This window comes from Parasteatoda tepidariorum, chromosome 11 (assembly GCF_982258835.1).
Source record: "Parasteatoda tepidariorum strain Cologne lab strain chromosome 11, Ptep-v5.0, whole genome shotgun sequence".
NCBI lineage: Eukaryota > Metazoa > Arthropoda > Arachnida > Araneae > Theridiidae > Parasteatoda > Parasteatoda tepidariorum.
Genome location: NC_141765.1, coordinates 10,562,004 through 10,586,382, shown reverse-complemented (window position 1 = coordinate 10,586,382; position 24,379 = coordinate 10,562,004). Strand labels below are relative to the sequence as shown.

The following is a 24,379-nucleotide window of genomic DNA, read 5'->3' as shown; positions in this document are numbered from 1 at the left end:
ACAAATATTGTGTCATAAGATTATAAATTATACAAGTTGGAACTATTTAAGACTTTTCATCGAAAATTTTGTTGTTGTATGAAATAATGCTTTTTAAGCGAATACTATGTTATTTTTATGATTGTTGTGGATTTCTTACAGAAATTCATGATTATTAAGTTACGTTTCGTCTATGTCCAGCGCTCTTCAGGATAATTATGCAAATAGCGACAAATGTTAATGCAAAGATAAGCCTTTTTTTTTTTTCCAAAATGACTTAAGTTAATGCAACATTATTTCTAGTAGACTTAAAAAAATTGGCGAAAATAAAATTGAGAATTGCTTATTAAAAATGGTTTTTTATCTAAGTGAAAAAATATCGCCAAGTTGGTTATTTTTAAAAAGCTTGATTATTTTTTTCAATATATCGTAAAATGTAGTGACTTAGTGACACGTTTTCTGTAGTTAAATGGCCATTCTACTCAAGCGTGATCTATTTTTAGGTATAAATAAGAAGATAAATAAGATAAACAAGAAGATAAATAAAAGAATGTAGATAAATAAGAATGTAGAAGAATGTTGATAAATAAGAATGCAGAAGAATGTAGATAAATAAGAATGTAGAAGACTGTAGATAAATGAGAATGTAGAAGAATGTAGATAAATAAGAATGTAGATAAATAAGAATGTAGATAAATAAGAATGTAGATAAATAAGAAGAAACAAAAAGACAAAACATATTTTTGTTTTCATTTTTACCACCCAAATATACATATTAGTTCAAGATAATTGTGTTAAGTTCTTACTTACGTTCTTAATAAACGTAAATTCTTTAGACACAAGCTCTCCAATTTTATAAATTATAAAAATATAATCTCCATCAACGGAACTGACTTAAGTTGTACAAAATTCTCAAATTATTCGATAACAAAATTTAAAATTGAGAAAAGTATACCTTGTAAAATTATGCAATTTTGTTTCTAAATTTCAGACAATTGTCTTTTAAAAGTAATTTTGTACCTGAATTTTCTAAATTGTACAAAAGTTTAAAGATACATTTAGTTAACATCTTATAAAAGAATGTAAGCCTTAAAATTACGGTGCAAAAATAAAGCGACAGCACATCTTAAGAAGAATCCTACGAAGAAATTGTCTATCAAGTTTATTTGCACGATAATCCAATAAAATATTTTTAAACGCATAAATCTTGCCTTCTACGATTACAGTAAAATTAGTCGTTTTTAAGAGAAATGTATCGGAATTTTCAGAGAAGTATGCAAATTTTACCCTCTTCTGGACCTAATAAGGTAATTTTTATTACCCAGGGGTTAGATACTTGAGCATAAGTACTATTTGTCGCTTATGCAGTCCCTTTAAAGAAAGTTCATTATTTCTATTACAGTCAATTTTAACTGACACAATATGCAAACATTTAAAAAAAAAATATGCTAATATCATAAATAAAATAATAAAAATTGAAAATCTCACTTTAGAGCTTTGATGGAATATCATTGATTTGAAGAATTACTTTCTTTATTATCATTTATATTTCAAAGACATTATTCTAATTGAGAATGTAATAAAACATTTTCTAGTATATATTTTCGGCTTTTTACTGGTATTTATTTTCCGGCTCTTTTTAGTATTTATTTTCCGACTTTTTTGTGCTATTTGATTCCATGGTCTGCTTTTTCATGAGTTTTTCCTGTTTCCCAGATTAGTTTCTTGCCATTTAGTTTATTTTCGTGCTTTTCATTTACAGGAGTTTCATAGTATTTTTTTTTTCTTTTTCATGTCTTTATTTTCCAACTTTTTACAAATTTAATTTCCGGTATTTATTTTTCGGTTTTTATAACTCAAGTTAACACTCGCTTCCGTGGTGAAATTTTGCCACAATTTTTAATTTACCAAAGGGCTGGAGGGTCGAAAATCTTTGATATTTATGGAAAAAAAACAAAGTATAACACTTTATTTAAAGATGTCACAAACTCTAAAGTTCAAAATTTAAGAACGGATTTAACTGAAATAACCTTCATTTTACACTATATTTTTAATTCCACATTTTAAAGTATTATTTCTCAATAACTATTAGGCCAATTTTTCTAATTCTGATTTCCTAATAACGATTACATATTGTGATACACTGTAACACCTTTAAGCCTCTAATCAAAAAATTAAAATAAGTATTAAATTATAAAACGGCATATTATACAACAACGCAATATTTATAAAAAAATTCTTTTGGCGATCAATGTAATGTTAAAACTATGTGCAAAATTACTGAATATCTCTCCTCAAACCATATATTTTATAAAATCAACCTCCCTAAGCATTTTCAATCCAAACAACTTAAATCTAAATATTCATTTAGAAATGTAGAATTAATTCGACAGAAATAAATTTTTGCGTCTGTTTGATTTACTTTATCAATAATTAACACCCTGTTAGGGCATATTTTTTGCGCAAAATATAATTTCTTCATAGCAAATTGAATATCTTATTAGATCTTAAAGATTCAACTATAAATATACTCATAAATTAATTTTAATTTCGAGCGAATAGAGTATTGTAATTAATAATTATTTTATAACTCTAAAGTGCGAAAACATCATCACAAAATTACGATGAGTACAACTTTCGTTAAAATGCCTAGTATTTTTTTATTTTTTACATTCATACACCTTTTTGCTACGTGCTGTTTTTGGGGTACATTTCATTCAAAAATCTATCAGTGAAGAGTTATCGATTACTATTGAATAACGCTGATCTCAGCAAAAAACATTTGCCGCAGGTAGAAAGTGAAAAGGACAGAAATAGTTTTAGCTGTAACAGCGATTTTTAAAAGAGCAGGAATTCCTACTATTCTCCCTACTACTAAATTTTTGAGTTCAGTCTATCAGAAGTTTAATCCATCCCAGCGTTTTTACATTTGTTGATTGAAATGTTTCTTTTGCCTATGTTGAAGGGAAAACTTATTACGCACTTTGTTAGATCAGTAAGTAAGTAATATATTTTTATAAAATTTAAGTACGAAAAGGCTTGATTTATGTGTGTTAGGAAACTTTGCGATGAGCTGAGGATACTTAACTAGATATTTAGGACATGATTTTTCTTGCTCTGAAAAATTCTCGAACAAGTGATTAAGTCCTAATTAAGAAGATACTCTTTTATTAGCAATGTAAATCTTTTTCTGTCCCGATGCTCTTTAGTTTACACTCTATAGACAAAGTATCCCTTAATTACCAGCGTATATATTTTAGTATTTTTGTCATATTAAGCTCCTAAATTAGAATTTGCCATTAGGGTTTGAAATTATTATTTTAACATTAAAAATTTTTTAAAAATATATTAAATTACAACTGACATTAGTTGTAGCGAAATCTGGATTAAAAACCAATTTATTTGTCTAATACGGATACTGATTTTTAATACTACCTGCTAATCTTTTCGATAGTATCTTTAACTTTTAACATTGATAGAAAATAAAATATTTTTTTAATAAAGTAATGTTAATGGTAAAGAAACTTCGTGTCAATTGTTATTTATTGCTTGCTGCATAAAAGGCAGTCGTAATAAACACGCGGTAAATTAAAATGCAGCAGGTGAATCTAATAGAAATGCAGCTGATTCATTTTATGAAGCAAGTTTCTCACCACACGATTTATTTAATGCATACAGTATCAGTTTAATGTGTATATGCTGCTGTGAATGACCGAAATTGGTGGTTGTTGACTTACACCTGTGAATGTTGAGAATCACAGTCACTTTGGTAAATGCTGTCCGAATTATATGTTAAGTCTAAGTACCGCTGCCAGGTATACCCTACACTGTTTTGTTTCTTTATTTATTTTTATTTTATTTTTTTTTTTAAGGTTCAGTGCCATTGTCTGGTATTCATTTACCCTATACTCCGAACACTGATGTTTCTCCTAATTTATCCTCAGCAGATATTAAAATATCGAATGAATATAATAATATGAAAGAAAAAATTAATATGAAATAGGATATAAGAAATATTTGGGACATTTACCAAATCGCGACTATGTGATTGCTGACTTTAACCGATGAAGTCGACATTCTCTTGATTTCGCACATTCACGGTAACATATATCTTACTGTGAATGACCAAAATAGGCGGTTGCTGACTTCCACATTTGAATGTTACACAAATACATAGTCGCTTTGGTAAATGTTCGAAATTTAGATTTAATGAGTAGGTGTTGCTATTCAAATCTTTCGAACTTCATTTATTGTAACCGGGAACCTCCATATTTTTAAATCATCACCATCTTGAGAACATACCTTCAAATATCATTTATCTGAAATTTCATTTTGATTAGTTGAATGGTTTATACATAGGTTTATACATAATTTACGAATTATTATTTTTATATTATAACAAAAACACTGTATAACCGTCCATTGTATAACCGTCGTTGAACAGTCGACCCAATTTTGTGGGTTTACGACTACTAATGCTCAACTCCGTAGCCTTGTAACTTTGAACCCAATCCAAAAAAAAAAAAAAAAACAAGAGAACTACTGGATCAAGTATTGGGAAAAATTTGCCTTTTTGGAGGACTTTTTTGATGGAACTAACCCGCATTTGCGTATATGGAGAGGAAAACCTCGCACTGTTAGCCTGACTGCAAGTGTACTATCCGTCTACCACTGAGGATATTTTGCGTCAGCACTGTGGTTGGTGCGAGCAGGGTACGGAATTCGTATCGACCAGTCATTGTTGGGATTCGAGCCCGGTTTATTTCATTGGAAGGATCCTGAATCTATCCCCCGAACCACCACGGCTCCATTCATTCCATTGATGAAGTTAATATTTAACCTTCGAACCCAGCATCTGGTATATCAAAAATCAACTTAACCCTAAACAGAGCAATGCCGTCATATCAGGAGCATGGCACTTACACTAAATAGGTTCAATGCTGTGCATATGATATGATGGCTAAAATCATTTTATTGTCTTTATCATACTGTTATCATGCTTGCAACTAATTTATTTGTTATCTATTAGATAATTTTACTTTTATAATTCAGAAAATATTGTAATCAGTCATTATAATTATATATCAAAAGAAGTAAACTTGAAGCACATCCAAATCGCTAAGAGTTAATTCATAATCAACAGAATTAAAAGCTTTTTCTTTTATTTCATTGTCAAGATACTTTTTATAATATTAAATTAAATTTATTTTGTTTTCTGTTGATGGAAGACAACAGCATTGAGTTTTGAGTTAAATTATTTTTATGATCAACTTTCAAAAAGCCGTCACATTTGGTTTTAGAAAGAAATGTAGTTATTTTTGTTTTTGTTAGGTTTTTATCAAGTGAAGGCGTCGATAGTTATCCCAGCTGAGTCTCACCAATCTATCCATAACGAATTAATTTTATTACTTTGTCCGAGTTCCTAATTATTTTCCTGAATTTTCGGGTTTTTATCTGAAAATCCTTTAACTTTTCAAAAAATTATTCCGGAAGTTTTCAAAAATATTATTCATCGTGTTATACTATAAATCCAAAAAAAGAAACTCTCACTATTTAAAATTATCATTTTCGAAAATTGCGACTAAAGGGGTTAAATAATTAAAAAAATGAAGAATGTGCCTATTATGAATAGATGTATAATTTCAATTTGTTTAAAAAAAAAGAATGCGTTATTTTCATTTTCAGAGAAATCATATGTATATCAAGCAAATTCATACTTTATAATAGAAAAACCTCATTGACTTCAAAAATAATTAAGGGGAAAAAGTCGGTATGTCTCAAGCGCTCAAATACACACGCTAGTTCTCAATACTCATCAGACGCGAATGAGGAAAATTAAACAGATTTGAGAAAAAAAAACGCAAAGTTGCCAAAAAAGCGAGAGAGAAAAAAAAACTTGAAAACACGGTATCGAGAAAAACAACGGCAGCCATTAGAGGCAAATAAAACTGGTAGCTAAATACAATAATAATAAATTCAAGATATTTAAATCTAATATCATTAGCAGAATTTAAAATGACTTTAAAACATAAATGGGACAGGTTATAAACAAGTTACACACGGTCCGTTTTTGTAGCATTTGTCAGTATTGATAATCGCTGGGTCATTTTTCACATACTTTTTCAACGTAACCTTGGCTACATCGGGCATCGCATCTGTCATTGAAATTTTAATGAATCATTCATTGCCGCACATTTTTGGAACTTCGTGCATAAATTTATTTTTATTACATTCTTTTCACTCTTATCACAACAGCTCGTTTTGATTCTTTTGAATCTTGTTTCATCAAGGTGAAACCAGATTCCCTAATTGACACGTGTTCCTTACCCCTTCTCCATACCACTTGGAAATGCATCCTTCCCTAACTTGTCGCTTTCGGCAACCGCCGTTTCGCTCAATTACAGCGAAGCTTCTTGTGTTTCCCCCTTATTTAAGTATCTATGTTCATATTGGCAACTGTACGTTTTCTTTTTGCAAATACATCTTGTTTTCCTCTTACACGTTTGAAGGTGAGTTTTGAGAATGGGTGCTAATCTTTGAGTTCTTGTTCGGTTCCCACCGCAGAAGACTCCCCGTGTAGTAAAAGATGACTGATGCACTTTAAATCTGTCGAGTCACAAAGTCCTCCATCTTCCCATAACAAATCATACCTCTGGGGGTACTGATCCAGGAGTTTTCTTGTCTTCTGGATTGGTTCAAAATTACAAGGCTACGTAGATGATCATTAGTAGTCCTAAACCCAAAATTGGGTTGGCTGTTCAACAACTGTTGTAAAAAAAACAGGTTGAGTTACGATGGCTCAGGGGTTCGCCTTCCAATGAGCTGAACCGGGATCGAATCCCTGCTATGACTGGTCGATACGAATTCCGCATTATGCTTGCATCGACCACAGTGATATCCACATTGGTAGATGGAGTCCCCTTGCCATCAGGCTAACAGGTTTTTCCTCTCCATGTAATGCAAATGCGGGTTAGTTCCATCAAAACGATGACAAATTTATCCCAATACTTGATAAAGGTGTTCCCTTTTATTCTGGATTGGGTACGGAGTTGAACATTAGTAGTAGTAAACCCGAGTCGGCTGTTCAATGACGGTTATAAAATAATGAAGTATCTCTATTTATTTTCCCCTTCTGATTCTTAGAATTATCCATTTCAATTCCATTGTTTGGAAAATTCATACTTTCTGCATTAATGAATCTTTCATTTCTGGGAAATCTTTCCATTCCTCAAACTATTGGAATTATATATTAAATTTAAATGAATATAGTTCAGCACAAAATTTATTATTTAATTTATAAATATTTTTTATCTATAGGGTCTGGTGGAGAAATGTGGTTATGAAACATTAATAGTTCATAACTATAAGAAAAGGTTTAAAAAAATTTGGTTTAAATTTTGTGTCAAATTCTTTTAAAAACACATTTCCATCCAGTTTTAAATAAATAACTATTCTGTATCGTTTTTCTGTTTAAAAATATTCTTTTCCAATAGAGAGGGGTGATGTATAGGGTAATATGATCATATCGGGAAAAAACCCACATACGTCGTTATTAATAGAAAAATGTTTATAGTACTAATTTAGATTTTCGGAAAAGCTTTGTGAGAGATTAGTTAGCAAATTTCTAACGTAAAGAGAGTGAAGCTAATTAATAGAATATTCTAACTTTTGAATATTTAAATATCAGTTCCTAAGTTTGTCATTTCTTTTGAATTTTTATTCAACTTATTATTTTAACTGAGCAGTAAGTTCTATCTGCCTTTTAAATTTTTCACAATTTATAAAAATTTAGTCATTGAGAAAATTTAAATTTTAAAGGATAAAAGTATAGAAGCACAGATTTATTTTCCCCCCAACTATTTTTGAATGCTTCGAAAATAACTTTCTCCAATTCGAAACTGGATTAATTTTGAATTTAATATTTAAATTAAAATATGCTTAGAAGGTAAACTTTACTTTCAATTGATTGAAAAATGTATACCAAAAGTGACAAAAATAATTTGTGAACGGTAAAAGAAAAAGAATTGTGCCATTTTAGTTAAAAATGGTATTTTTTAACTTAATTTAATGTACACTCTTAATAGTTTTTAATCGAAAGATAGGATTTCACAGACTAAGACTCCACCTTAATGATTCGGAGTCTAAACTTAAATATGCTAATCAAGTAGTTAATATGATATTTTAAGTTATGAAATTAGACATAAAACCTTTTTTTCTCTGAATAAACATACCTTTTTCTTCGACAAATTTTTATTCCTGATGTTCAAAATACACGGGGTAGTGCAATCTGAAATCTATTATACAAATAGTTAGGAGAGCAATCGAAAGTATGAACCTTGGATAAAGTAATTTTATAATTGAGTACAAAAATTTTTCTTTTAGCTTAAAAAATTCTTGTGGTCTGGCGAAATACGCAAAGAGTAAAATTAAGCAGCCAAACTGACCGGGATTGCCTGGTTGGCAGGGCACTGGACTCACTTTTGGTGAGAACGGTTTGAATCCAGCCGGCCGAAGACTCCCCGTGTAGTAAATGGTTACTGGTGCACGTTAAATCTGTCGGGTCACAAAGTCCTCCGCGTTCTCATAACATAGTTTTTTTTATATTTCTTATAACCATCATTGAACAGCCGCGCTATTTTGGGTTTGCAACTACTAATGTTCAACTCCGTAGCCTTATAATTTTGAACCAATCCAGAAGTCAAGAAAACTCCTGGATCAGTACCCCCAGAGGTATGATTTGTTATGGGAATATGGAGGACCTTGTGACTCGACAGATTTAACGTGCATTAGTCAACATTTACTACACGGGGAGTCTTCGGCCGGCGGGGATCAAACCCACGACCTTTTGACCTGCTCCCAGTGCCCTACCAACCAGGCTATCCCGGCCCTCCCACAACATATCAATACCTACTGAATTGGAGATTGATCGCTCTCTGGTTTAGGTCAAAATTACCATATGTGGATGAATATATGGGTCCACCCTATAAACTGGTGAGTCAAAAGTCGAATTCTCGGCCATAGATGGCTCCACTGGAAAACAAGAACAATCGCACCCCCTCTACTTTAATGACCGACGACAAGAACAACAAGCTGCCGAACTCTCCTGACCAAACAATTGGGACTACATTTTCCAGAGTGCTGCTACCCTCCATATTTTGAATTTAAGCAATCCGTCAAAACAAATGTTCAGAGAAATTTTATTTTTGTGTCTGATTTCGTTACTTAAAAAATCATCTGTGCTAATTAATTAGCATATTTAAGGTTAGGCCTGCGTATTATTAAGAGTAACTCTTAGTTAGTGAAAATTCAAACATTAAAACAAACGTTATTCATTCGTCTGTTAGCAGATCAAGTTTTAATCAACATGAAATTATTGTATCTAATTTGCTGCACACTGCGACCCCATTTCACGAAATTATTACAAAATATAATTTATCAAAAAATAAGGTGAGCTGTTGATGCAAATGTATAAAATTATTCCCCATTTATTCATAATTAGTTAACTAAATATTAATATTGAAAAAAAAAAACTAAATATTGATATTTTAATTTAACAAAAATTCTCTTAAAATAAATGTAGTTTTCTTTTCGAAATAAATCAATGTAATATTAGCTCATATAAAAGATCAAAAAAGATAAGTATCTAAGTTAATTTCAAAACTTAAAGAACTTCAAAAGAGCTTTTTATTTTTAGAAAAACCACATAAAAAAATCCTGTTATTCCTTTCTAAATAAAATATTTTTTCCAACCTCTTTATTCTATAAATTTCTTCGAAACAATTTCAACTGAAAGGAAAATAATATACTTCGATATTTGTTTTGGAATATAATAACTTTTATTACGTATTTTACCTTGAGCATTCATGTTTTCTTCTAGGGCCTCGTTTAGTCTTTGGTTCCACGACTAAGTTTTTATAACCTCAAAACGCCTTCATAAAATAGAATGGGAAAATATTTGGCGACACTAGGTGACGAGTCTAACGGGAAAAGCAGAATTTGGCGTCATAAATCTTCAGGGGCATATTTATTTCCGTTATATCGTTTCTTCTTTTGCTTCGAATACATTAATAGCTTCTTTGAAGAATAAATGTGCATTTAAGGAACTTTAGCGCAATAAAATTCTTTCGTTATTGGAAAAATTTAAAAGCATGCAAAATGTGGTCACAATACAACAATTACCCTATCAGTATATAAAAAACGTAATAAAGTAGATTGAAAAACCAATAAAAGATTTATTTAGCAGTGTTTCATTTGATGAAAAGAAAAATTGTTTAGTATATGTAGGCCTGATATATTGCCCACGAAAACCGGCAGAGTACTTAACTATTGTTTGTATGATATTTTTTTTATGATGAATTATTCTTTGTTTAATTAAATTGTTTCGGAAAGAAGAGGAAGATTTAGTCCATGGGCTGAATACTCAAAAGCAGTTCTAAACTGATTTTCGTTCCTGCACTCGAGTGGCAATTTTAATCTTCCAAAATAGAACACAATCTTGCCTGGGAAATATAAATTCACTAAGTTCTCCAAAATATAATAGGCCATTAATTGACAGTTATCAAAATATTGAGGAACTATTTTAATTTCATGAATTCAGAATTTTGCCCATGAATATCCAAAGAGAAGGATACTGTGACGTCACATGAAAATGAATTGACCAATCACAACCAAAAAGCTTCGCGATTTGCGTCTGTTCTAGTTCTTGTTGCCTTCGCTTCAAACTGCTTTACAATTTTTGTATAAACGTTATAAAAGTTTAATAAAATTATAATTTCATTATAAGAGGACATGATACTTCATCGAATTTTATTTTTAAGTTTTCTTCTCCTTAATTATTTCGTATAAGCATTTAAAATATGAATTATATTAAAAATATAAATTTACCCACTCCATAAAAATTGTAAGTTTTGATAAATTTTTAAAATTTTTATGATCTGTTGCTCCACTGAGAATAATCTGAATATTTTCTATAAAAATCTGGAAATATTTACTTCTTTTTAAACACTGTAAAATGTTTATTATAATTAAAAATATAACTCACATTCTAGTATGCAAAGTATACTTTTGTAATAAATGGATTTTTTTAAAATTCTATTGCATATAAAAATTACATTCACAAAGACCTATAATAATTTTAATTTTATATTTGTTGTTTAACATTCTATTTGTTAAATCTGCTTCTCAATTAAAACAAGATCATTGTCATCTACATACACTAAACATCTTTTGTTGCACAATTTATTTGAGCAATTTCGCTAGGTTTTGTTTGCCATTCTTTATTATTTTATTAATTCAGTAAAATATTAATTTGTAAAAAATAAAAGCAAATTTAAAAGAAATATGTTGAGCTTATTGAAGATAATGTAAGATAAAAAAATGTTTCAACGTGTTATTTCAAGTAGCTTTTGCACAAAATAAACACACATATCACTAAAAAAGACAAGAGTGTCCCCAAGAAACCTTGGACTAGTATTGTTTAATAAATTTTTACTAAGCAAAATAAAATATAATTCCAGATGCTTGTACATCAATATATTTCCAAATTTATTTATGATTTGAAATTTATCTATTTAGACGTAGAATTAGTCAACAGTATTTTGTACAAACAGTGCACTTTACAAAATTCATTGATCACATTTTCTTTGAATCCATACCTGAATTCTAACATATAAATCATGTTGCTTATTTTGAATGGGCACACAATGATTAACAAGAATATTCAACATCTATTTGTTTAATTTATTGTTGCGTGCTCTATTTTACTACATACTCTATTAAAACTACATAAAGTCTTATAAATTTCATTTCTATTTTTCTTTATTTCAATTCAAAATATTTATAAAATTCCTATCTAATCACATGCTTTTTTACTTCAGATAAATAATTGTTTTTGCCTTCTACCCAGGGTTTGTTAATTTAAATCAGCTTGATTAAAATCAAATGATTTTTTTTAAAAAATCATTGATTTAAATCAACTTTTTTTATATACTGACTTTAAAAATTAAAAAACAGTGTTTTAAATTATTGATACTTTTATTATTTTCTTCTCTTAGTCTTAAAATTTGTTTTAAATAAATTGCTGCATTAATTAATTTTAGTTAACGAAATTACTCTCTTTCTCGGTGTGTGTTAAATTCAACACATTTGAAATTACATTTTTAAAAATCTTTAGATTCTTGAGTTTGAAAGTACAAATTAAAGTAAACATTTAATGCTGTCTTAATATAGACTTGCATAACTATAGAAAGTAATTAATAAACATGTTTTTTTTTTCAAAAAATAATGCAAATAATGTTAATTAACATTCTACCTTTTGAATGAAAAAGCGCGGAATTAAAATCTACATTATATTTTATTGGTGGAAAAGGTATATTTCTGAAGCTTCAGGTTATATTAAAAAGAAATTACCCTCACATGCCAAAAATAGAAAGAAAAAAAAAGGCTAATGAATTCAGATATTTTTTTCCTGATATATTGTCATTCTTCCCTCTCAAACTCTTTCAAAGTCTATTTGAAGCAGTAGGGCTATTAACTGATATTTTTTTCTCATAATATGTTTATATGGACATTATCTGATTTTCTACAAAGAAATTTTGTGAAAAAAGATTCCAATGAGTACATGGATTTTTTTAAAATTTGTTTTTAGCTTATCTATTTTGATATAGAATTAAAAATGAATATTTTAATATAAAAATATATAGATTAAATATTTATTTATTTTTTGATGAATGACTACATTTATAAACACGTTACATTTATTTTGTCATTTTAAAAATCAAGAGAAAAAAAAAGAAATCACAATTTTAAATTAATATTATGATTTGCTAATTGAAACTTTGTTTTAATAGTTAAAATTACTGGGGTCTGTCCAAGCCAAATTTACTACCGTTTAGCGGTACCTTCACAAATTCAACTTTAGAAAAACAATAGAACAATTTCACAAAATGCTTTTTTCTTACAATTTTACTTTTGTATCTCGTAAGAAACGATAAATCCATATTTTTACCATATTTTTGTTGATCTTTAAAATAAATTTTAATTAAGTAAAAAAGTAGCAAAAGTAGCAATTCCACCATCTAAATGTAAGAACTCCAGAACTCGTAGGTGAGGTTTTCAGCACATTTCAAAGCTATGTATTCATTATACATTTTACGTATTTTTTCAATTTCACAGTTATGAATTAAATTATCCAAGGAATCGTGAGGGTATTCTTTACAAAAATGCTCAATTACATTTTCAACTTCATTAAAATCAATCTTCTGCTCATACAAAAAAACTTCAAAGCGTATTCTTTGTAACGCTTCACATAAAAGTTTATTAGCACGAATGCTCCTATTGTAATGATGCCCATTTAAAACGCGACCTATAGAGCTTTGAGCAACAATACCCGATTCAATTAAAATGTCTTGCAAGCCCCCATCAGCAAATATTTTTCCAATAACTGCTGAAAAAGCCATACAAATATGAAACTCTCCGAGTCGAATTATGAGCCTATCATTAAACTCATTATTTTTCCACCTGATCTGTTTAGCTTTTGCATAGATAGCTTGATCTAACACTAGAACGATATTTTCAAGTTTATTTGCTATTTCAATACTTCGATGCCAAAGAGTATTGCCAGTGGACATTTCTGTCGGGTTTGTATCTAATATTGGGAGATAACCAAGTTTTGTTTTATCTAAATGCTCAGTAGATTTTGCCATTTGACTGTTGAAACCAGTCCAACCAGGAAGAAGGTTTTTTGAAACATATTTACATGAGAAAAATAGATCATCAATATCTCTAGCTTCTTTTTGGAAAAATAAATTTCTTTCGTGATTAATTGAGGGTATTTCAGCATAAGAAGGAGGTTTAGGCTTTTTTCCCCTTTGAAATAATAAATGTCAGGTAAATCCACATTTAGCGTACGCTTTCTTGATTTTTTAAGAATTGGAAGTGCCATACTATTAATTGTTTCCGACTGATGTGACCTGATGTCCCACTGTAAAATTATACCATTTGTATTATGAGTAGTACCCGATCCTGTCAATGTCTTACCCAAAGTCATTATTGTCCCAATCTAATGCTATGAAAAGACCCTTCTCAAAACCTTCTGGATAGATACGATTATTATTTAACTGCTGCATGGCTAAAGTAGTATCATGCTGCAATACTGTTGTGTGGGAAACGCAGTGTCCTAATCCATTAAGTAAGCCTATTAAATTTGAGGATCCTGAAATATGACGAATCGTCATGCCTAATGCTAAATGCTTGGGTGTTGGTTTCCTTCCATTTGAAGCTAAATACATGATATCTTGGGCTATTTGAAAGAATTTTTAGTTTGCATCAAATGGGACATCTATGGTCTTTTCTATAGTATCTTCACAGATACTTCAATCATCCATGCTAAAAAATTGAAAAGTTCAACTGGAACTATATCAGAAGCAGCATTAACAGTCAAATCACATCCATTTGGAGGCCCCGCAAAAACAGTTGGAGTAGATTCAGTTACAATATTTTTTAAAGCAAGTGCAGAAGAATATAAATTTCTTAAAATGTCAGGGGAAGAAGGTTTATAAGGATCGTAAGTTAAAGAATCATCGGTAACACTATCACTATCAGTTGATCCACAGAACTAATCCAATTTTAATACTCTTGATGAAGAGGAAGAGCAGATCACAAGTTCACATAAATTTTTAGAATTTATTTTCACAAAATCAAGTTGTGGAAACTTCTTTTTAAGTCTTCTTTTCAAAAAACCATTGCGATATCCACTAATATCCTCATTTTCATGTTGTAAAACAGTTTGAACAAATAAATGAGTCAATTTGTTCATCTCATAAACTTCATGTTTTTTAATGAGTTTGGCCTCGATAACATCAGTACAAAAGATTCTGAAAGATTTTTCGTACTTTATGTCAACTTCTTAAGTAGATATTTTCTTGATGCTTAGAAATTTGGTAAAATTTTTGAAGCATTCTGTGGTAGTGCATTTCAATAGCAACAAGGTCCTTGTTTTGGATGTGCAACAAAATATTTTAATCATTTTTCTGTATAGCTGCTTGCAACAAGCTGTTATTTTTCGTTTCCCAACGACTCAAAGATTCAACTTTCTTTTTTCCTGAATGTTTTTCTTTAATCTTCTTTACAGATCTGCATATAATGCACACCTTAGGAAGAACAGAAGAGAAGTTTTCAAACAGGGATCTGTTTCACTACGAGTCACACGCTTAGATGACATAGCTGTTAATTCATCAGAATTTTCATGAATAAATTTTTTAAGACATCGTTTCTCTGCCTTGGAAATTCTAGTCTTATCTGTAAATTTTTGATTGCATTTTTTATGCTATCCCTCGTTGTCAGCTGGTAACTGAGATTGTTCATCAATAGAGATATCAAATAGTTTCTGGCTTATATCGTATTCCGTACATTCTTTTAATTGAGTCCATTTTACGATATATTCTTTGGTTTTTTGCCAGCTTTTTAGGAAAAAGGGAGAAACAATATCAGTAATATCCTCTCCTGAATGCAAGCAACAATTTCGAATTTTCGACATTGTGTCCAACTGAACAATTCCAATTTCGAAAAGAAAATCAAAAATTTTCCATGAAAAAGTAAAATAAATGATTTATCATATAACTGGCTCTTAACAGAGCCTTTTTTTAAAAAAAGTAAATAATAAAATATGTTTTAAGAGTTGAAAAGGAAATCGATTAAATTAGCGTGTGCAAAGCAGGTTTGTTTACAACCATTGCAGTTAGCGGTTGTGAGAAGAATCTGTGTATATGTGTGATTGGTTGACTTGGAGGAGAAAAAATAATTCGTTGATTTTATTGGATGGGAGTAGGAAAGCGTAGAGGAAAAGAGTGCGAAAGGCAATCTATTGTTATTAAATTATGCCCGAATAATCTTTGGAGAACTTTATAAAATTAAAAATATTAAAACATTTTTAGAAAAAAGTGCCTCCCTTGCATCGGAACGAACTTGAACGATAAATGCACTCGGCCCACGGACTAATTATTATTACGGGAGATTTCTGAAAGATTCTTCCTTTATTTTTGTTCTTCATTACATTAATTATAATTTAAAAAACAAGCTGTGTTTTACAATCTGGCAACTAAATTATTAGTTTATGAAATAGTAGAATGTTAAACTGAATATAAATGGTTTTTTTTTTTTTCATTTGTTACACACGGTAGTATCAAATCAAATTATTTCGGAAAGAATAGGAAGATTATTATCGGATGATTTCGTTATTCACAGTCTTCATTAAATCGAATATTAATTTAAAAGATTAAAATTAGAAGATAATAAACTGTGGACACAATCTTGCAGCTACTTTATTAGTTTATAAAACTGTAGAAAGTTAAACTAGAAATAAATGAGATTTTTTTTTCATTTGTTGCACACAGTGGTTTCAATCAGAGAATTAATAAACTGCTTTGTATAAAAAAATTTCTGGTAAATGGTATCAGTTCTGCTTTTTGCATGGAAATGTTATCTGTCTTGATTAAAGAAGTTTTTTTTTTATTTTGAAATTTACTTATTTGTATATTTGTGACTAATTATGAAGCTCCCGGTAAATAACATAGTCGAATGCTTAAAAAACATTTGCGAAATATTACATTCATGATAATAAAACCCACACATTTAGGAAAATGTTAAAGGGGGGGGGCGATTATTGTGTGTAATATATTTTTTAATTCCACTCTTTACAGAAATAAATATAGTCAAAATATTCCATTTCTATTTGAAATAATATTATTTTTATGTTAAATATCCTATAAGTGTATAAAAATATAGTTAGATAAATTAAAACACTAATTAAAAATCAGATTAGTAAAGAAAACATGGTCATTAAAAAAGCAACATGATTATAATTCTACACTAAGATATTATTTGTTAAATTTGTTTTATTTGCCGAGAAAATAAATTTAAAAAAAAAATCAGATTTGAATATATGCTTGATATATTGCACACGACAACTGACATAGTTGAGTACTTGACAAATGTTTGCATGAAGATGTGATTTTTATGATAATGATTCAGCCTATGTAGATGAAATTGTGATGGAGTAACGAGGTTATTATTATTCTGCTATTTTCTTATTTACACTCTTCTCTGTATTATAATTGCAGTGAATTTGAACGAAATGAATAAAATTGCAGCTTCACAATGATGCTTATTTTCTAACTTATCGGCTTACTTTTGTTTTATTCTTCTATAAAATCATTCGGATGAGTATAAACAATAGAACTAGTGAGTTCTTTAATGATATTAAAATACTTATTCACGAGAAAAAAAAGAACTTAGTGGTTTTTTTTCTCTTTGATTTTATCTTTTAAAAATAATAATTCTTGAGTTTTCTTCAAATTTTTTTTTTTTTGCCTCTTGAATTGCATTGCTTTGATAAGGAAACTACTTATTCAACGAAATGCTTCAATTGATGCTTGAAATCCCATTAAATAGCAGAATGTAAATCTTGAAAATAGATTATAATAAATGACAATAAACTAAAAAATTTTATAAGAACTACAATTTTGAAAACCAGAATATCCGGTAAACCGTTACCATATGGTCGGAAAAATTACCAAAAAATACTTTATATTTAAGTTTTATTAACCAGAATTATATTGTTTTCTTTTTTTTTCTTCAAAAATGTCCTTACTATACAGTGAGGCAATTTCTCTTTGAACAAATAGAAATTAAATTTCGTTAATGATTTCATATGCAGTCGCCATAGCTATGTCCATAATTTGAATTGCAATAGTCATATTGATATGAAATATTTCTAGTAGTGTTGTCATATTGAAGCCGTAACTTTTTAAATTCTCGAACGAGTTCATAATCTTATTTATCGTCTGTTTCGAAACTATCCTTAATATTAGCTCTTAATGTAACAAGTCCGTTCATAATATCTTGAATTTTTGTTTAATATTTAATGTTTCTTTTTTAAAGCTAGCTTTTTTGGGCATTTCTCGATTTTTTGTCAATTTCATCTTTTTGGAATCTCTTCCTTTTTTGGTTGGAATAAACTTAATTTTTCCAAAGCGGTTTTTTCCACAGTAGAGGTAACTTGTCATCCTTGGCGAAGAATTTTATGGAATACCTCTGTATTTTATAGTATGGCTGAAGTATTCACTGCTTTTCTGATTTGGTATTCTGTAGATGATTTAGACGATGTCTGAAATGTTTAATCATTCAGTAATTTGCCGGTAATTTTAAGTTCACTCCATTTCTAAGAATATAATGCCGGATTTTGAACTTTACTAGCAATAGATACAATATTATTTAATAACAGTGCCTTACGTGTGCCATCACTATGGAATGTTCTTAAGTGGTAAAAAATAGTGTACCGGCGCATTTATGTAAGCAAAATTATAACCAAAATTAAATGTATATAAATAAAATTTCTTTTTCTTCTTTATTAATTGGTAAAGGAGAAAAATTAGGTCAAATCTGGATATCAAATTACACGTTGATTCTCCTCGATGATAGTGTTTGATCAGTCATAGTTAAATACATTGAATATTAAAATATAACCTTTCTCTTATTTTGACTATCAATAGGTGGAACAAGTATGAATTTGCATATTAATAAGTTTGCAAAGAGGTAGGAAACTCATATTTCAAATAGGAATCAGCTATTAGCAATAAGTGACTCCGGTCCTACACTCTCAGAAATAAAACTCTCACTTTTGACGATTTAGCAATCTTTAAGCTGTATTTCGTTAATTTTGAGAATCATATAGTACTGAAATCACGTGAATATGTAGTATTTTCTCAACTCGAAAACTCATCGAAGTGCTTTGTGGGAAATTTTTAGCTAGAATGACGAAACTAGACTTGACAATTGAAAAGAAAATGCCCTAACAAGCCGATTGGCCTGTATGGTGGTCAAGGAGATGGCCTCGCATCAGGAAGATTCCGGGTTCGAATTCCGCCTATGGCAAGTTTGTCCTTCTTGCGTTATATGGGTGACATCGATCCACCTATATGGTGCCCACGATAAAGCAATTATTAGAAAAGTTAAGATACATTAGGCGTTATAAAGCTCTTTTTTTTGAAAATAAAATAAAATGGTGAAATATTTTTTTTTTAATTGGGACGAAATTAGTTTCTTCGATAAACTGACAATAGTTATTTCGTCACTTTGGCGAAATTTTTGCTCGGAGCATACACTAGAAAAAGGTTTCGTCAAAAACGAAAAATGTTTCGTGAAATTTGACCATACATTTTTTTACAATATAAGGACCCAGAGCCGCAACGGAGCTTTCGCCTTCCAATGAGGCGAACCGGGTTCGAATCCCAGTCGATACGAATTCTGCATACGGCTTGAACCGATCGCAGTGCTGACGGGAAATATCCTCAGTAGTAGACGGATCATGGGGTCTCCTTGCAGTCAGGCTAACCGTGGGAGGGGCTCGTTGTCTTCCTCTCCATGTAACTCAAATGCGGGTTAGCTCCATCAAACAGTCCTCCACGAAGGCAAATTTCTCCCAATACTCGATCCAGGAGTTCCCTTGCCTTCTGGATTGGGTTCAAAATTACAAGGCTACAGAATTGAACATTGGTAGTCATAAACCCATAAAATTGGATCGGCTGTTCAACGACGGTTATGAAATAAAAATATAAGGACCCAATTTCCGCAATTCAGTAGAATCAATGAATGTTGCTAAATTTCAATTTTCAGTTTTCAATTTTCAGGAATAAAAAAATAAAAAAAAACAGGCTGTCACTTAACTAACTTTTGTATAGAATATGTTCTTTATAAAAAATTAAAAAAAAACGGTATTTTATTATATAAACGAATCCCATAGTAAATCAAACAATCAAGAATTTCTTCAGTGAACAAGAAATGATACCTTCAAATCTGTCGTTACACATGACGCATTTGCTTGCACTAACAAAGAAACAAGAGATTAGTTGCACTTTCTCACGACTCACTCTATTCAGCCTACCATATTCTTAATCCATAGAAACAAGGAATTCTCTCCAGTTAGCAAACAAAGTTTTTTGTTTTTATTCCAAGGCATCTTTCTCTTGTCTACATCTGATGATCTCCTAGTCACTAGACAAGACATAAAAATAATAGATGAGATCTATTCTATGTCTTAGAAGTCCGTCTTGTTGCGATCTTTTCACTCAATGGAGGATTGTTGGTTCGAATTGGCAAAAGGGCTTTTGTTGCTGCCGGCCCTTCACCATTTGTCAACCTTAGGGCAAGTGGATTACAGAACGTGTAGAAAGATTTGATTTTTGTGATCCAAAACTTTTGGGAACTCCACATTTCCCCTATTTCTGAAAACTTGACAGAGATTTCTGATGGATGTATTTCTTTCGTCTAAGTCTAGCGATTTGAATTTCTATATTCTATTCGCATTCATATTTTAGAAATCTTCTATAGCTTACCGTCTTTTTTCCTTTTATATATGACGTTCAAACAAATGACCTTTATTTTTGGAAGCGGAGGAAAATGGGAATCGACAAATATGTTTCTTCTTTACTTTAAAATATTACTTTTCCTTTTAACTTAGTGTCCGAATATGCGTGTTGCCCATAATTCAATTTAAAAATTCTCTCTCACAAATGTATTTACTTTCTGATTTTAAGCTTTTTATTTATTTTTTACTTTATTCTTTCAAAAATTAATGCTTTTTTTTTAGTTATTTTTAAATACAGTTTTTGAAGTTTAGTCTGTTTCTAAAGTTGGGTTTTTATAAATTATAACTGCTCAATAATTACTTTTATGTTGAAAAAAAAAGATTAAAATGAGAGAAAAGGGGCTAGAGAGTTGATTTTAATTAAAATTTAGTTTTGAGTTGAATTTTTATTAAATTGATATAATCTTCATGGTTGAGAAGTCTATATATATAAAGCTCAATGAAGACATAAAGGATAAAAAGAAAAGAGAGAAAAACAAAACAAAAATTAGCAAAATTAATAAGTTTTATTTACTGTGCATAAGCTGCAACTATGAAGAACTCATAAAATAAGTTAAAAATATAGAGAAAACATGAAAAATTATTAAAATAAAATATTTTTTTAAAAAATTTATAAAAAAAAACAAAGACCGGAAAACGAAGTAATGAAAGGATATGATGAAGGGACTGTATCTTTTCATTATTTTGTTTTCCGGCTTTTTAAATTTTTTTAGTAAATTTTTTTTAAAATATTTTTTGAAATATTTTATTTCAATAACTTTTCTTTTCATTAATCTTTATTATTTTCCATGTTTTCTCTATACTTTTAATTTTCGATTTTTCGAACGATAATTTCTCACGGAAGATGGATCAGTAAGATGATTAAATAATAATCCACTGTAATGCACCAGTTACAAAATTACAGAGTGAATCCAACTGGTTAAGATGGCAGAACTGTTTCTCCTTTTTTTTTAGCCATTAGCATTGGAGCTTTTTTAAATCACTAATTTTTCTTTAGTTCACTTTCTGCAGAGAAATAGGCACTTAAATTTTAAAATTTTGTTTTTAATTTTGACGAAAAATATATTAAGAGATGCTAAAGAAACATTTCGTCAAATTAAGGAAATTACTATATTCAAATTTCGTCTAAATCAATTGAGCTTATAATGTAACATATCGATAAACATAATTAATTACGAAATACCACGCAACATAAAAGTAACATAAATGAATGAAGACTTAAGTCCTCTTTAGTAATCAAACAAAGAATATCTGTTGGACATGCGAGGATATTAATATCTTAACATTCCATGAAGCGATCTAACCAATAGAAAAAATTTTCGAAAACTGATTATGTTGTCTTAGTGGATAAACAAAAGTTACCACAGTTTCAATTGAAGATTCTATTCTAGGCAACTTATCCTATATAATTGTTCAAGTTTCCTATATAATTGTTTCTCGAGATTGGTGAAATGCGCAAAAAGTAAAATTAACATTAAGAGTCAATATTTTGGACCACTTTCCTCACCAAACTATAGAGTCCATATTTTCCAGATAACAGCAACCCCCATTTGGGGACCAAAAATTTGACCCAGTCGATAAAAAGATACATTTATTCATAAAAGTACGGTTTTGTGTCTAATTTCGTAACTTAAAATATCGTGAACATTAATTAATCAGAACATTTGAGGTCACCCTCTTGAACCTTTTAGAGTGAGTCTTTAAACCTGAAGATCTGATCATTAGATTAAAAGTTATTCAAAGTGGTCTTTTTTTATTTTGCGCACTGTACTGAGATGTTACACGTGTTAAAATCAGTTGAGTCAGGCGTTAAGTGTTTGTCTCTTCATAAATCTCTTGACTTTGAGACGAAATTATTGTCAAAAATAGCAAAACTTAGTTCAAAGATTAAGTAATAGGATTGCTAAGTCATCAAAAATGAAAGTTATATTACTGCTAGTGTTTATGTACTTCAAAAATTATGAATTTTTTTAATTTAGTATTTTATAGTACTGTTAGATGGGGTGACTTTGTGCAGGAATTTTCAGTTTTCCAACTTTGACCTAATAAAAAAATAGTTAAAAGATGGTGAATTGTACAGCATCTAATCTACGATTTGTTGTTAGCCATCTGGGAAGTATTTGCACGTAGTTAAGAGCTGATTTGAAATGTTTATTATTTGTAAACAATCAACTAGTCGAATGCACAAAGTCACCCCGGGATGGGGTGACTTTGTGCAATGCAATAAAATAATTACTTAGTTCAGTTATTTTCATTCACTTTGACTTAAAATCGTTTAATAAACAATAATTGACATTGTTTACGTGCAATACAAATATTTTGCATATAAATATGTACTATGTGTTAACAAATCTACTTAAGATGAACATAAAAATTTTAATTTTTAGGTTTTTTAACATTTTTAGATTTTTTCTTATTAATTAAATCTTAGGTAACTTTTTTAATGATTTTCTGGTACAATCAAACATTTGATATGAATTGACATGAATGAACAGTTGAAGGAATTCCCTCATTTAACGCCTCCAAATAGCCTCCAACTCTGTAACTCGGAATGACTGTCTCTTATTAACAGGAACGGGTGCGTTTATCAACCTAATAATATCCTCAATTTTAATAATATCCTCAATTTAAAAAATTTGAAGCTGTTTGTAACTTCAGCTCACAATTTTCCAAGAACGATGATGTTTACATTGCCAGTTCTTGGTAAACCATTAGTTCGTTATGTTGACACCTCAAATCAGTTGATACCGAGCTTAAAAAAATACCCCTATATGGCAATACGCAAAAATAGAAAAAAATGACAGTTTGCACAAAATCACCCCATCTGACGGTATATAACACCTAAAAGCAGTCGATAGTTTATTTATCTTCTCTAAAACATAATATTGTACCTTTTTGGATTTATTTCCACAATAATTTGGCATATTCCACATTATTTCTCATATTATTATAATTTATTTAATTATACTCTTCACATATAAAGTGTAAATAATCCGATTAATACTTCATAAATTTTTCCATTTTTATGCAATGAAAATAAAAAAAATATTTAAATGCAAGTTATACTGTTATTCTTCATACTGTTTGTCAATCTAAATTGAATTTTATGACATAATTTGTCAATTGAATCTTTAAATTAGAATTATACGAAAAATTAAGTAAGCAATTTCAAAGTAACTATTAAGAACTACTTTCTCAAACAAATACGCTAAATTTCGAGGTTTTCAGAATTCCAAACATTTGACGAAAGGATTCCCTTTGATCTCTTTAGGAATTAGTCAAAGTCATAATTATCAAAACCTCCCAATAAACTGAAAAGTTAAGAAAATAATTAGTCATGTTGTTCAAATGTTGAATTAAATAATTACAGATTCTGTATTATTCCTTAGATACCTTTTAAATCTCTTGCTAGTTTAAATGCAATTTCACATTAAATCTGAGATGAATAGTTTATAAATTAGAAACATAATTTAAAATAGCATTATGTGAAATAATCTGAAATTTAATTTATCGACTGAATAGTCGCGATTTTTTTTACATTTAATATTTATATATTTACGGGTGCCGAGTGCTTCTCAAATTTAATTTATATTATAATAGAATAAAAGCGAAATCTTCAAAGCTTAGAAAATCACGTTGCTGGGCTAATTTCAATGTCTGGTTGATTAATTTCAGGTTTATAAACTATACTTTTACGAAATTTATTTTAAAGGGTTCTTTTCATTGAAAGATGCATTTAAACGTGTCATTATTAGTATTTTTGAGATTTGCTTTTTTTTCAATAACCGATCAAACATTTGGAAAAAACATCAAATATTTAATTTTTAAAATTTTATGAAAATTGCTTTCTGATTAAATGCAGTAAATTTTTGAAAAAATATAAGTGCATTTAGATGCAATCGCAATAAGACAAAGACAACTCATAAGACAACTTCCTTTGAGATAGAAACTACTGGGAAAAAAAAAGAAATGTAATAA

The 24,379-nt window shown here is 29.5% G+C and overlaps 1 protein-coding gene across 6 annotated transcripts in view; it reads left to right on the top strand.

Annotated features, from left to right (window-relative positions):
* The window catches only part of LOC107437280 (tyrosine-protein phosphatase 69D), a 485,726-nt gene that overhangs the window by 146,396 nt on the left and 314,951 nt on the right, over positions 1 to 24,379 (top strand). Inside the window, exon 1 of one of the 6 annotated variants that reach the window (XM_087154667.1) lies at positions 2,851 to 2,978. The exons of the other annotated variants lie outside the window; for them this stretch is intronic. Within the exon in view, the coding sequence (XP_087010793.1) occupies positions 2,921 to 2,978 (58 nt within the window). The 5' untranslated portion in view covers positions 2,851 to 2,920. Of the gene's footprint in view, positions 1 to 2,850; positions 2,979 to 24,379 lie in introns of those variants that run through there. 6 annotated transcript variants of the gene reach the window in all.